This window comes from Manis javanica, chromosome 7 (assembly GCF_040802235.1).
Source record: "Manis javanica isolate MJ-LG chromosome 7, MJ_LKY, whole genome shotgun sequence".
NCBI lineage: Eukaryota > Metazoa > Chordata > Mammalia > Pholidota > Manidae > Manis > Manis javanica.
The window spans coordinates 128345735-128359262 of NC_133162.1; the positions used below are offsets into that span (position 1 = coordinate 128345735).

At 40.4% G+C, this 13528-nt stretch overlaps 1 protein-coding gene across 2 annotated transcripts in view; it reads right to left on the minus strand.

Moving 5' to 3' along the window:
- Nucleotides 1-13528, minus strand: part of DPP4 (dipeptidyl peptidase 4) — a 71501-nt gene that overhangs the window by 7050 nt on the left and 50923 nt on the right. For both annotated transcript variants that reach the window (XM_017664383.3, XM_017664375.3), the window contains exons 20-23: nucleotides 12078-12272; nucleotides 9517-9571; nucleotides 8865-8964; nucleotides 6135-6199 (exon numbers count right to left, since the gene is read on the minus strand). In XM_017664383.3, the coding sequence (XP_017519872.2) occupies nucleotides 6135-6199; nucleotides 8865-8964; nucleotides 9517-9571; nucleotides 12078-12272 (415 nt within the window). The remainder of the gene's footprint in view (nucleotides 1-6134; nucleotides 6200-8864; nucleotides 8965-9516; nucleotides 9572-12077; nucleotides 12273-13528) is intronic.

The window sequence follows — 13528 nt, forward strand, 5'->3', positions numbered from 1 at the left end:
GACTGGAACGCACTGCGAGGAACAGAAGGTCTAACGATTTTAAGCTACCCCTTGTGCCATCAAGGCACCAGAAGGACACTTGGCTTCCTGGAGATAATGGGGGCAGCTGCCACGTTTGGAAAGCTGGCTTTCTGGAAGGCACAGGTGTCCCATTTAATCCTTGCACTAACCCTGTGAGGTCGATCTGCTTATCCCCATTATCCAGATGAGGAAACTGAGGCTTGGCGAGTGTAAGTAACCTCCCCAAGCTCATACTGCTAGTGAGGGGCAGACATGAAATGCGAGCACAAGTCTAGCTCCAGAGCCCATTCCCCTTAACACCATCTTCTAATGTCCCTTCACGTCACAGCTAAACCCTCATCACCATTTCCAGGCTCCTGTACAAAGAGAGAACAGCCGCTGGTCTAATGGGCAACCCAGCCCTTCAGTGAGACATTTCAGGTGTACCGACTTGCTTTACACATTCTCCCCCTTGCAACCAGAGCCTCATAAGTAACACAGAATGATGCTATTTTGGGAGGCACCATTAATGCCACAGAAAACAGAGGCCACAGAAAAATCTTGAGAAAAAAATTTCAATCCACTGTAACAGATGTTTTACTTGTTTACATCTATCAAACAACTGTACCCAGGAGACGCCAAGGAGAGATCCTGTCAATCCGCCAGGGGGCTCTACCTCAGGCCCCACCAGGCAACACTGGCTTCTTTTAAAGATCACACAGCAGTCAACATTTTATCAGCACTCAACAAACAAGTTAAGGTTTGGCTTACATCTGAAGGTCTCTCTCCCTTTGGCATATTCTGGGATAATAGAACAAATGTCAAATCAGTACAAGATGGCATATTTACAAAATCGCACCCTGTTTTGCATAACCTAACGATGCACCAGTTCTTAAGGATTGAACATTTCAAATCTGCTAGTACAAGACTGCCAAATCCATGACTGTTTCCTACCCTTGCCAAAAGCCTATCAAATTTTGAGCAAAATGCAAAATAAATCTCCTCTACAAGTTAAATCAGTCCCTTCTGTGTGTTCCAGGCTGCCCCCTTCTCTTGGCAACAGCGCTTGGGACTTGGTCCCATTTCTCTTGCCCTCCGCCTCAGACTTCTCTCTGTGTGGATTCGGAAATCCCTCCCCTGTCCAGTCTGCCGCCTGCCTTAGTAGCTGCCATTGGCCTGCTCCCCCCGAGCCCTGCCTCCAGTCCCCCGGTTTATCTCCCCTGCTTCACGAATCACGAAACCAGCTCTACCTGCTTCTCCTGGGTCTACTGTGGGGCTCGGCCCCTCCCTCCACGCAATCAGCCAGAGCACCTGTGCGCTGCCTTGCCCGCCGTCTTCCTAAAGCTTTTTTGATTGACTTCAGAGAAATACCCTCTCCCCTTCCCGCCCCTCAGGGTCTATGTGTTACATAACATGTTCTGTGCCTCCATTTCTGTGTCAGTAAAATGGAAATAATTAGAGCACTTATCTCAGAGAGTTTAAGAAAGAATTCACCTAATCATCCATGTAAAGAACTTAGAGCCCTGTCTGGCCATAGAAGCAAGTATTTAATAAATGAATGGAAAAAAATGAATGAAATACGTGGAACTGGATACCCCCTGGTTGAGATGAATGGGGGAGGTGAAACCCCAACTTCTGAGCACTTTCCTTCCCCAAGCTGTATCCTCAGAAGGTACTAACTTCTGGGGCCCACAGTCCCAGTGTGGAAACTACTAGTGGTTTCCATACACATGGGGCATTTTTCATATTCAAGTTCATGCTTTATTACTACCTACTTTTATTTCTCTTCAAAACTTATGTGTGCATGTTTTATCTCATCAACAAGGTAATAAACTTCTGAACAATTAAAACACCAGTCACCTTGAATGGGTGAATAAAAAAGTCTACTGCATGTTAATATTTTTTATTGATTTGACTAAAAGACCTACACTTAACCATTTGTCAGTGTTAGTCAGGACCCCATTCTTCAAGGTCTGGCCACAGTGGCTATTTGCTTATTGCTATTTTGGGTGAGGGTTGTCTCATTGTCTGATTCCTTTGCTCAAATCTGTCCGCATTTCTGTTTGCTGTGGAAAAGGTGTTTCCATGAGCTACACTGCCTATTAGTTATGCTTTGTCCCCCCTCCCCTTTGGCTGCCTACTTAGAGCTTTTGGGACCAGCGCCTGGGAGCTTCAGGGAGATGAACATCTTTCATCTTTGATTCCCTGGTATCCATTAAAGGGCTCTTGCCTTGGCACTTGACAGTGGGTAGGGTGCTACTCACACAGAGTCATATGGAGTCATTGCACTGGGTCCAAGCCTGAGTCCCAGGGTCTCCTAATCTATATGGTAGCTTTGTAAGAATAGGAAAGGCCAGTGCCTCTGGTTGGATGCAGCCCCAGAGGTGTATGCCTTAGAGCAGTGCACAAGCTGAACCACTGTACATGGTATCCCTGCCTGTTCTGGTTGTGTATACAAATGGTTCCTTCCATTCCCTTTCCTAAATGGTAAATAGTGCTGCTATTTGACAAAATGTGCTTCTCTTGGGGATGTGGGTTTCTCTAAATTCTTCCAAATCTCGATCATCAATGACCTAATAATGAATCATTTTCTCATTTGTGTTTTATTAAAAATTGTCCTCTCTTCCAAAGGTTATAACTCTGGCTGATTTATCTGTGATTCTTTAGCTGAAAATGTGGACAAAGATCAGGGCCTTGCTTTTTACACACTTAAGTCATTCCTATCCTCGATGTGCTGAAGACAATTGGCCAAACTAGATGTGTATCATTTTCAAAATATTTCCTTCTGACCCATGGAAATGCACAGGGCAGTGAAAACCTCTAAGGTGTTGCCTTCTTTGTCTTTTCAAAGAGGGTGAGAGGAGGGAGGGAAATAAATGGGGGGAGAGAGAGGAGTGAGAGGGAAATACAAACAACCTGGGAAAGAGAAGTAAAATAAGATGGGGTCCAGAGGGGCAGCTGGGACCTTGGAGGAAAATAGAATCCTTGAATGTATTCTTGCCAGAGACAAAAGCACAGGCTTATTTAAAAAACAAAGGAGGGCAGCTTTATTCTAAAGCCTGCTGTGCACCAAATATAGGCCCTTAGATTCAGTTCTCCTCATTCCGAGGAAGCAGCTTACCAGGGTAGAAACAATTCAGTGAATGCGTTTGCCTGACTCTCTCCTGCCCACCTTAACTCTCACCCGCCCAAATAATTCCTCCGAGTAACACATTGGGAACCTTTAGCTCCCTGGTACTGGCAGTTTTAATGTGTCCATTGCCAGCAGTGAATTTTGTGCCAAGAAAACTCGACTCCTGGCGTGGAAGGATTCAACAGTCCTCGGGTGCCATCTGTGCAGTGAAGTGAGAGAGTGACTTTGTTCACCCAATGTGCGTGTATTGCCATTGGCAGTAGGAAGTGACTTCTATTTACATGACTACCTCACACAGCGAACACCTAAGGGGAGAGATGAAAATGGCCACCTCAGTGGGGGGAGGGTGGTGGTGGTAGAGCAGGGGAGAGGCGGTCCTGGTGCGGGAGTGAGGAGCCTGTGGGAAAACCTGGGAGAAGATGCAGGTTGAAATGGCAGATAAAACTAATTATCCCCTAGGGGAAGGGCTGCTTCAAGAGGAAACACCCTGGTGTCCGCTGGGCATCAGGGGAAGCGGGACAGGTGCCGTGGACTTCCTCGGAGATGAGGGTTTGGATTTGATCTTGTGCTTCTAGGTTCAAAGACTTTTCAGAATGAGAATTTGCAAATGAACTTTCAACTCATCATCCACCGGGTTCTAGAGTCAGGGGTAGGGTCCCAGGCAGCACATTCTTGGTGTTCCAGGAGATTTTAGTACTTTGGGATATTTGAGAAAGCCCTTTAGCAACTCGCAAACATGGCTTTACCACAGGAGCGAATGGTTTTTCAAATTTAAACATCCGGACAGGCCATTAATGAGAAAATTCCAGCTGTAAAATGAAGGACGTGATGGAGATACACATTTTTTAATAACAGGGTTTCCCTTCAGGGAGTTTTTCAATTAAATCAGGAGAGCTTTCAAGGTTCTACTTCTGTCCTGGGTAATCTAAAGAATACACCGTTGAGTAAAGCCCTGAGTAGCTAATAATACTGTAGTGGGGAAAAGAGATCACAAAATAACTATAAGTTCAAATAGATAAATTGAGGGTTAAGAGATATGCAAGGGAAGTGTCATGGGAGTCAAAGGGGGAGGTAGTACACATTTCCTACCAGATGCAGGTGGAGGGGGAATGGCATTCCAGGCGGAAGGAACAGACGACACAGGCGCCAAAGGGAATGGCTCAGAAATATTCAGAGAACAATGAGTGTTCTAGGTAAACTGGGCCATTGTAAGAAGGGTGTTTGAACACTTGGCTAAAGAATGAGGGCTGGACTTAGTTGAGTCCACAGGAAAGGTCCAGGAAGGTGTTGGGGATGGGGTTGATCTCTTAACTGCCTGTGGTATAGACTGAAGGGTAGAAAGAAGAGCTAAAGGAAGGCCACTTGGGCACTGGGAGACTGTTACAGAAGGAGTTGGTCATGTGACAGCAGCAGTGTGGTTATAAAGACGGGAAAGGATGTCCAGAGCAGCCTGTTGGACACAGAGGAGAAAGAATGGGAAAAAGTGAGTCCAGAGTATCATGTGGGACAATTAGCAAAAAAATAGGGATAACCTGATTATGGGACTGCTTTGCTGTGAAAGAGGATTTATGCATCTTACTTTACAGGTTGTTACTATTCTATCTTGACTGAAAAACAGAGATGAAACCATGCAGGCAGGCACAAACACAGATGCACCCCCTGCCCTGCTGACCCCACCCCTAGCCTTCCTAAATAAAGCTGAAAGTAAGAGGTAAAACTTAACTGCCTATATTATGCTGCAAAACTAGACATTTGATTTGAATTTCATTGCTTTGATCAAATGGTTTCAGAATGCATAGTAATGATGGCATCTTACAAAAACATACAAATATTGCTCAGAGTGATGTACTAATATGAAGCCCACATACTGAGAATTGTGCCACAGATGAGAAATTGTGTTCTTAAATTATGCTTGTTTTTGTTTTTCTTTTTAATTCACCATCCTGGAAAGTGTTTTGAATTTTCTTTGGAGAATGTGAACATCAGATAATTTTATCTTGTCATCTGTAAGTTTCAGGGTTTTTCAACTAACAGGTCTGGATCAGAAAGTTCTGGAAAGTTCTGTACTGGGTAATCTAAAGAATACACCATTGAGTAAAGCCCTGAGTAGCTAATAATACTGTAGTAGGGAAAAGAGATCACAAAATAACTATGAGTTTGAATAGATAAATTGAGGGTTAAGAGATATGCAAGGGATGCAGATATACCAGATGCAGGTGGAGGGGGAATGGCATTCCAGGCGGAAGGAACAGACGACACAGGCACCAAAGGGAATGGTGCTAGAAGGGCCTCTAGTGCTCAGGCTAGCACTTTCAGCTGCATCAGTGTGCCACCAGAGAGGGTGCTCTGGCTTTGAGGTGGTGTCCACACTAGCATGTGGGGCTGCCAGTGATGGTTGCACCCAGCCCTTCTTTCAAATGCTGTAGCCCACCTGAAGAGCAACCTGCCCTCTGGGTCTCCCATCGGGCAACCAACCTGTTGGATGCTATTCAGTAATTTGGGTTCAAGGGCTTTTCAGGGTATTACCCAACTGTACCCACTCCTCACCTGCTTTACTCAAATCTTGTGTGAAAATCTGTACATATTTAGCTGTGAATAACAAAATTATAGGCTTGCACATACATCTTAATTATGATAATACCCTAAGATATTTTAATATATAGCGAAAGGCTTAGAGAGTCTTCCGAGCTCTAAAGGAATATGTTGAATTTGACATGTTTTCTAAACTGAAATTTTTATAATTAAAGTAATTATCTGGTGTTGCTTTGTATTTCCAAATGAATGCATATTGTGACCTATATAGCATATGATAAAGACTGTAATTATGCAGAATATAGTAGGGGAAGCTATTGGAGTATCTCTAAACCACCTGTGTTATTTCTTTTTAACAAGAATTTTGTTGGAAATAAAAAATATATGTTTTCTAGAATAGATGCACTTAAAATGTTCTTAAATCACGTATAAATAGGTTATAGAAAGGATCTATTTCCTCATCTCTTACCCTGTAATGCTCAAGGTTGTCTTCAGGAGTTGGGAGACCCATGTAGCGTTCTGTGTACACTGAATCTGTGATGGAAAAAAGGAAAGAAAACTTAATTCATACAACAAAGCTTTTCTTCTTCTATTAGGTTAATTTATGTGCTCCCATATATCTAAATTTGTGCATCGATCTATAACATTCCCCTCAGAAGTATCTCCTTGCAATCATCTTTATTTGGCTTGTTAATGCAGCCAGACACCTGCTCAGACTCACACCTTTCCCATACTCAGAGGGAGATACACCCCTATCTTCCTAGCCCTATGGTGAGGGCACAGATGATCCAACTAGATGACCCAAAACTCAATCCATAACCCATCTGCAGAAAAGTCAAATGTGAAGTGCTGACAGGTAAGGGCCCTTTCTATTATCATCCGACCCTCTTGAGAATCCTCATTAGGGAGTCGCTGCCTCAACTGTCTTGAATTTTTTGGCCCTGACATCAAGTGCTTGCCTTAATTTACATGCACTCTTTTCTTTTGGAAACCCCTTACAATGTTCAATTTTCAGTTCTGACTTTAATGTTATTTTATTTTTTTGGCTGGTTGAAATTCACTGTAATGAAAAGAAAGAATTCAGTTATCTTGATTTGCTGCACATCGCTATGTTAGCTCGGTTGCTCCATCAAATGCAAGTCCAACATTGGTTTTCTCTTATTTTAAAAGCAGAAAGGCCTCGGTTTTGGTGCTGTGACAGTTGAGTATTGGGAAACAGGTTATAGTAATATCTGTCTGCTGATATGACATAAGCTCTTTTATCTGTAAATATGGCAGAAAAAGACAGGTTGTGGAATTGATTTCATTATTTCAGATAAGTAAACATATTTTTGTTCTATTTAGAAAAATAAAATAAATTTTATATATATATATTTGCCCTAAAATTTTAATTGAGAAAGTTTACTGTGGCCTAATTCCAATATAACTTTAAAAATATGAAGTAACTGTTTTTGAAAGATGCTCCGTAAGTGACCAGCTTACAGTAAATAAGTATAAGAATAATGCGCTGCCATTGTGTTATATTGGTTACTGGCTTGAATGTAATTGTACAGGTATTTCAGTACTGATCTCATTAATTCTTTAAATGGATACCTCATCTAAGCAACAACCTTAAGCAACATTCTAACTCTTGTTGAATAACTGGCATCGTGATAATGAGTGTTAGTTGTTCCACATCTATTCCTCATGCCATTTCCATGGAAGTCAAAATATTTTCCTCCAAAATTAGTAATAGCAATATTTTATTATTTGGATTAAAATTAATAGACTATATATAATTTTACGTATCTCTAGGACACTAATATAGAAAATATAATATTTTAAAGTACATTTAAAATATAAGATCTTCATAAAATGCTCATATCTTAAATGTAAACATGAATACCTTAGATTGTACACTTGATAGGGGAAAAATGGCCTTTAAAGGCAAAATAAATTTTTCCCCAAAGAGCAGCAGACCTCAATTCTTCGTGTCCTAGAACCTAATATCCACTTCTTGTTATGTTAACCAAGTTTGTGTAAGAAAATCCGAAATTTTAACAATAGTATTTTAAAAAATGTATCATACAGTTATATATTTAGAAATATACCTTGAAATACCATTTATGTATTCCTTCTATCTGATCTTTGGGTAGAATTGTTCAAATTAACACACATATAAGAATTCTAGAAATTTCCTATGTGTTAGGTTGGCTCATATACATTAAACGTAGTTCTCTTACCATTTCTAAACTCACAAAGATTGTCTCTATTATTTTTTTTTGGCCACCAGAGGTCTCCAAAAACAAGCTATCCAACAGAACAATAAATACCAAGTAGAAAAAGTCTATGAAAACAAATGTGGATCAAATCATAATTGATCTTCCCAATTTTTTTTTTGACAGAAAGACAGCAATAAATTGTTATTTTTTACATGGTTTCTCTTGACTTGGAGAGGCTTTTAAAAAGGGTTTTCTGCAGGATTGGTACTACCGTATATGAGGACATAAGCTATTTAACCAGCATATTCATTATCAATGACTGCATTCTCACACTACATCAGGGACCTCAGACAGAGTCAGAAGAAGCGTAGGAAAATAATTCCTCTCATCACCTCTGACTCTTCCCCTACCTAAGCAGGGTTCCCTAATAAGCAGGATTCCACTGCTTATTGCCTTCCCCTTGGGAACTATACTCTTACGTGTGTACAATGCCTTGTTGAATGATATTTTCTCATGATGAGAAGATTTTGGAGTGCAATCTCCTACTTAGGAGACCCCTTACTTAGGAACAGTGGAGAAAACCATCCCCCAGGAAATCCTCTGTCCCTAGTCTCCTCCTTCCTTCCAAAGACTACTTATATTTGCCCTTTCCCAAAAGAAAAAGACATGTTTCTTTTATTCTAATATATGAAATTCAAAACTCAAATTAGAATAAAGATAAGGAAGGGTTTACCTACAGAAATGTAGCATTGGGGAGATTTTCAAATTTGGAAAACAGACTTTGTTGATAACTAAATGTGTAGATAATGTATACTACTACCCAGCCTTTCACAATCACAGAATAAATGAGATCATTTTTATTGATAGCCTTAAAGTACCTCTGAGATGAATCAGCTTATTTGCTGTAGAAACACTGAAACTCAAAAAGGAATACACTTATCATTGAAATTTTGAGGTCAACACTCAGCATCTCTTTGTACCTGATAGCAATCACCTACCATAGTACTCCCACCGTGACACAGGTGCCACGGCTATTCCGCACTTGAACACGCCACTTCCTGCTCCCAGGACCATTGAGGTTACGTATCCACCATATGACTGTGGAATGCAAGCAGTTATTTTTATGGAGGTAAAGGAATTAAAGACATATGGTGAGTCACGGCTTCCATGTTTCTCACATCTTTCTATACTGTGCCTCTTCAGAGATAGAAAACTTTAAACTGGCCCTAATTGCACAGTATCTAAAGACTATGCTTTCAGAGCCCTGCACTCTTTTCTTGATAGGTTAAGGGGGAAAAGCATTGACAATTTGCTGGGTAGCACCAGTTAAAACAAACAAACAACAGGAAATCCTTACTGACTTTGACTCATGAAAACAAGTCTTCCTGCCTCCGTCCCTCTCCCCCAGTTTCTTCCTTTCCTCTTTCCCTCCCTTCCTCACCTGTCTCCTCATCATAACCAAGGAATAAGCCGAGCTAGTAGGGATTCATTGCCCAGAGATCTAAGACATGTTATTTGGACCTACCTAGGTTACAATCATAGGCATGGTTTTCATCTCCAAATATTTGCATACAAAAGATAAACTAACGTGCTCTGGGTTATAGTCACTAACTATATGCATACAGATTCATCAGCCAAACAGCTACTCACCCAGCCCCAAATGGCAATCCGTTTCTCATCCACAAATCCCATGTTTGTAAATTGTCTAAAATACACGAAGTCCACAAATTAGTAATGCACTGTGTGTAATAAACTATAAGATGAATGCACAAATGTGAACCTGTGCTATTTGTTCTCTTTTTCATTCTGTTAGAGACTAAGATTAATTACTACCGGCAGTCACATAAATACCTCTGATTGATGTCTGTCATTTTTAACTTAAGAACGAGATTAATAAAATATACTTTTGTTGGAGTCCATAAAATTGGTGTGTGTGTTGCTCTGTGTGTGTGTGTGTGTGTGTGTGTGTGTGTGTGTGTGTGTGTGTGTTGTGTGTCTGATTCACAGAAAACAAATCCTGGCAGTTTTTTTCACAGCTTTATGTAAAAGTTTGCAGCCCAGATGCACTTTTCTTTACATAATTGAATTTAAATCTCTCCAGATGTTTTTCTGTTTGTGAGAGGCGGCCCCTGCAATGGAGAGATAGAGGGGCTTGGAGAACATCTGGGTAGGGCTTAGAAATGTCTCTGGGCTCCCTACCTGAGAACTTAAACACCACTCTTTAAATAAATCCTTTCTTATGCCGGGTGTTGATTAGTTAGCTTAGCACCATTAAATAGGATACAATTTTTCCTTGATGGATTAAAAAGTCGTTTTGCCATTAAATTGTGTTCAGGATTGGAATCCAAGAAATAGGAAAACTCTTTTATGTGCTTATTTCTTAATCTTAGCCTTGCATCAAAAGGCAGTTAGTTCACTTAAAAAAAAATTCAAGCAAATGGAGATCTTAACTTTGTGATATTCAAGGGGGTAGGGGACCCTTGCATTGATCTATATGTGACTTTAAGAATCTTTGTGTTCTCAATTGATTGTATATGTCTTAGGCTGCTCTGACTTATGCAATATTAGAAAAAATTAGAAGTCCTTAAGTAGTTTTCAACTCGTTATCTATGTAAACTTTTAAAACTTAGAATATATACAGAAATGTGTACCAAATCCTAAATGTGCAAGTTGATAAACTTTTACAAAATCCTCTAAGATACAGTGCTTGTTTCTTCCAGAAGCCCCTGGGACATCTCTCCCTTCACAAAAGGAAACAATGAAATGTTTCCCTTTTATTGGATTCCACAAAAATTTCACCTAATTTCTGCCTGTTTTTGACCTTTGTATAAATTGAGTCATGCAGGATATACACTTTTGTGCCTGCCTTCTTTCATTCAACAGCCTGTGAGATTCCTCCAGGCTGTTTATGTAGTTCTTTATAGTTGCTGAAATAGTATTTGATTGTATAAAATGCTACACCTCATACTTTTTTCACTGGAGCTGTATTTGTGCATACCCAATTCTGTAATTTTAGATTTGAGATGCTCTGAAAACTAAGCCCTCTCTCACAGACCACCAGTTGGGATAAATTCAAATTTAGTTTTAAAATGTCACACTTACTCCTGAACCACTAAGTTCTCTCTAATCTAAACCTCTCTTTTCTATGTTTAAGGAAAATAGCTAATCATTAACTTTGGTGTAAGAAACTTAAGGAAACTTAATCAATTATCTGTCCTCGTCTCTTCTCTTTGTTTTTTTTTTTAAGGCATTTTCTTATGCTTAGTCATTCACAATTTTTCTGTATCTCCTACTTTATGGTTTCACATTATTTTAAACCCTCCACTTATTTATGCTTCTCCAGACATGCATGTGGTTTCTTATAGAAACTCAAAGACTGCCTTTCCTATTTACCAGTTGAATGCAATTGAACACAAATTGGAGTGAGACCTGCATTCAGATTCTGCTTTATCTTGGCAAATTACTAACCTAAGAGCCTCCGTTCCTTCACCTGGGATATGGATACTCACCTCCCAGGACTGCTGTGCTCCTTCAATGACAGTGCAGGTAAAACACTGTCCATGTTGCACATGCATTATTGGGGTAACCATCATTCGTGGTAGCAATCTCTGTTTAGCCAGATCACATCTATCTACAGTCCTGCCACTGGCTAGCACAGAACGAGATGTGATTGATTCATACTTAGCAAAGCCCTTACAGTGGTGAGCAAAGATAATGTTTCAACCATTTTACCCAAATGAAGGAATAATGCACATCCAGACAGTAGGCTAGGATTTCACAGCCAGCACCGTTCTACAGTGTAAATGAACACTGCACCCCTTACTTATCCTTGACTATAGCTTTGGTTTCCTTGTGTAGCTAGTTGTTTACTCAGGGGTACATTTATCCCTCAGTTTGTCCACGTGGTTTGATGAATTTCAAGTCTCCATTCCTAAAAGCGATAGTACATATGCCAACTCCCTTTCTGGAGTCACACAGAGAGAAGGATTTAAGAAATACTTCCTAATAATTGTTTTAGTTTTATATACATCTATAATGACATCCATTTTTATATAAACATGACATCTTCCCTAAAAATCTACCACAAAGATGAAAGATTACAAATTCATTCCAGGACATCTTAAATTCTCTACACTTTACAGCTATAAAATATAAATTGAGGTGGGGAGAAATAATCAGCTGACCTTTGAATTCATCTCCTAGTCACTCACCTGGCTGCTTCAATTTGATCTTCAACTTCAAGTGTTCCCAGTCTTCTGTTGATTGCATGCAAGATCTTATCTCCTTGGTAACCACTTCCTCTGCCATCGAAGCTAGCTACTATAATTTTTTCTGTGCTTGCAAGGTAAGTAGCCCAGTTGAGTCTGAAGACAGTGTCTGCTTTTTGACTACAGGGGCCTGCATATCTGTGAAAAATCCCGAACTGTTAGCCTTTGTGGGTTTCCTAACTCAAAGGAGAAGTGCTTGCGTTTCTATCCCCGTGGACAGGAAATGTGCGCTTTCCAAATCATGGACCTGCAATGGTGTCAGCCCCCGGGGATGCGTACAATGGGTCCTTTAAAACTTGTTAATGGGACTGTAAGGGCTGCGTGTGGTCTTCAAAGCTGTCCATCAATTTTGTCTTTGAAGATTGTGTTATCAAACACAGATGTCATAGGCCCATGTTTTCTAAATCATATACGTTTCTTGGAAGTCAAAGAAATAAATACTCTGATAGTTGGGATAGGGGAGTTGTGAAAAAAAATGAGGATGCACATAAATGAAGCTTTGACTGTACCTTTCATCTTGGCTTACAAACACATCTAGACTACAAGTGCATTTCCTATGCTGGGACCTCCTTAGGGCCTTGACTGCTGTGTGTAACACACACTGTGTTTCCCCTAGCGCCCACCACAGTGTTGCTCACTAAAGCTCCACTGGGCAGAATGGGCCGAAGTATGAATGAGCACTTTTCCTTAAAACTTCAAAGGAGAAAGAGATAGACTGTCTTGGGAAATGGGCATGTTGTTTGGCATTCTATTTATTACCTTCTTTATAGCTGCAGTCTTCATAGGCTGTACCTTATCTCCCCCCTCCACCCACACAGCTGTATGCACCATCTGCACCAAGCCCTCTCATCTCCTTTGTTCACCAAGAGAAGCTCCCCATAGCTTGTTGCATCTCATTTAAATATGTCATCTCTGCAGCATCCATAGGACTTGTGGACCCAAAGCTTCCCCAGTGCCTCCCAGTGCCTCTCTCCTCTCTGTCTGCTCACGGTCCCCTCCACAGGGTTGGACAAGTCCTGCTTGCATGACTTTGCTAACATTTTCCTCTCTCTCCTTAGGGACAGCCGTCAAAAGAACTTCAGTTCTAAACAAAATATTGTATTGCTTTAATTTTAAAGTAAGTATTGTAACATTCTAACTTTAAAAAGAAGAATGCATTCATGCATATTTTGGATAAGTCAACATTTTTTTTACCAACACATGAAATACCCTGGTCCTTTCAATGGCATTCAATTTGGTAGAGTAATAGCTTCCTTTAGTATTAGTTATATCATAAGTCACTTAACCTCCTAAGATCAAACGACAATATTTTTAAAAATAGAAAATAATGAGTTAGGCATTTAAGAATGGGAAGAGGAAAATAACTGAAAAGAAATGGGCACTACATTTACCAT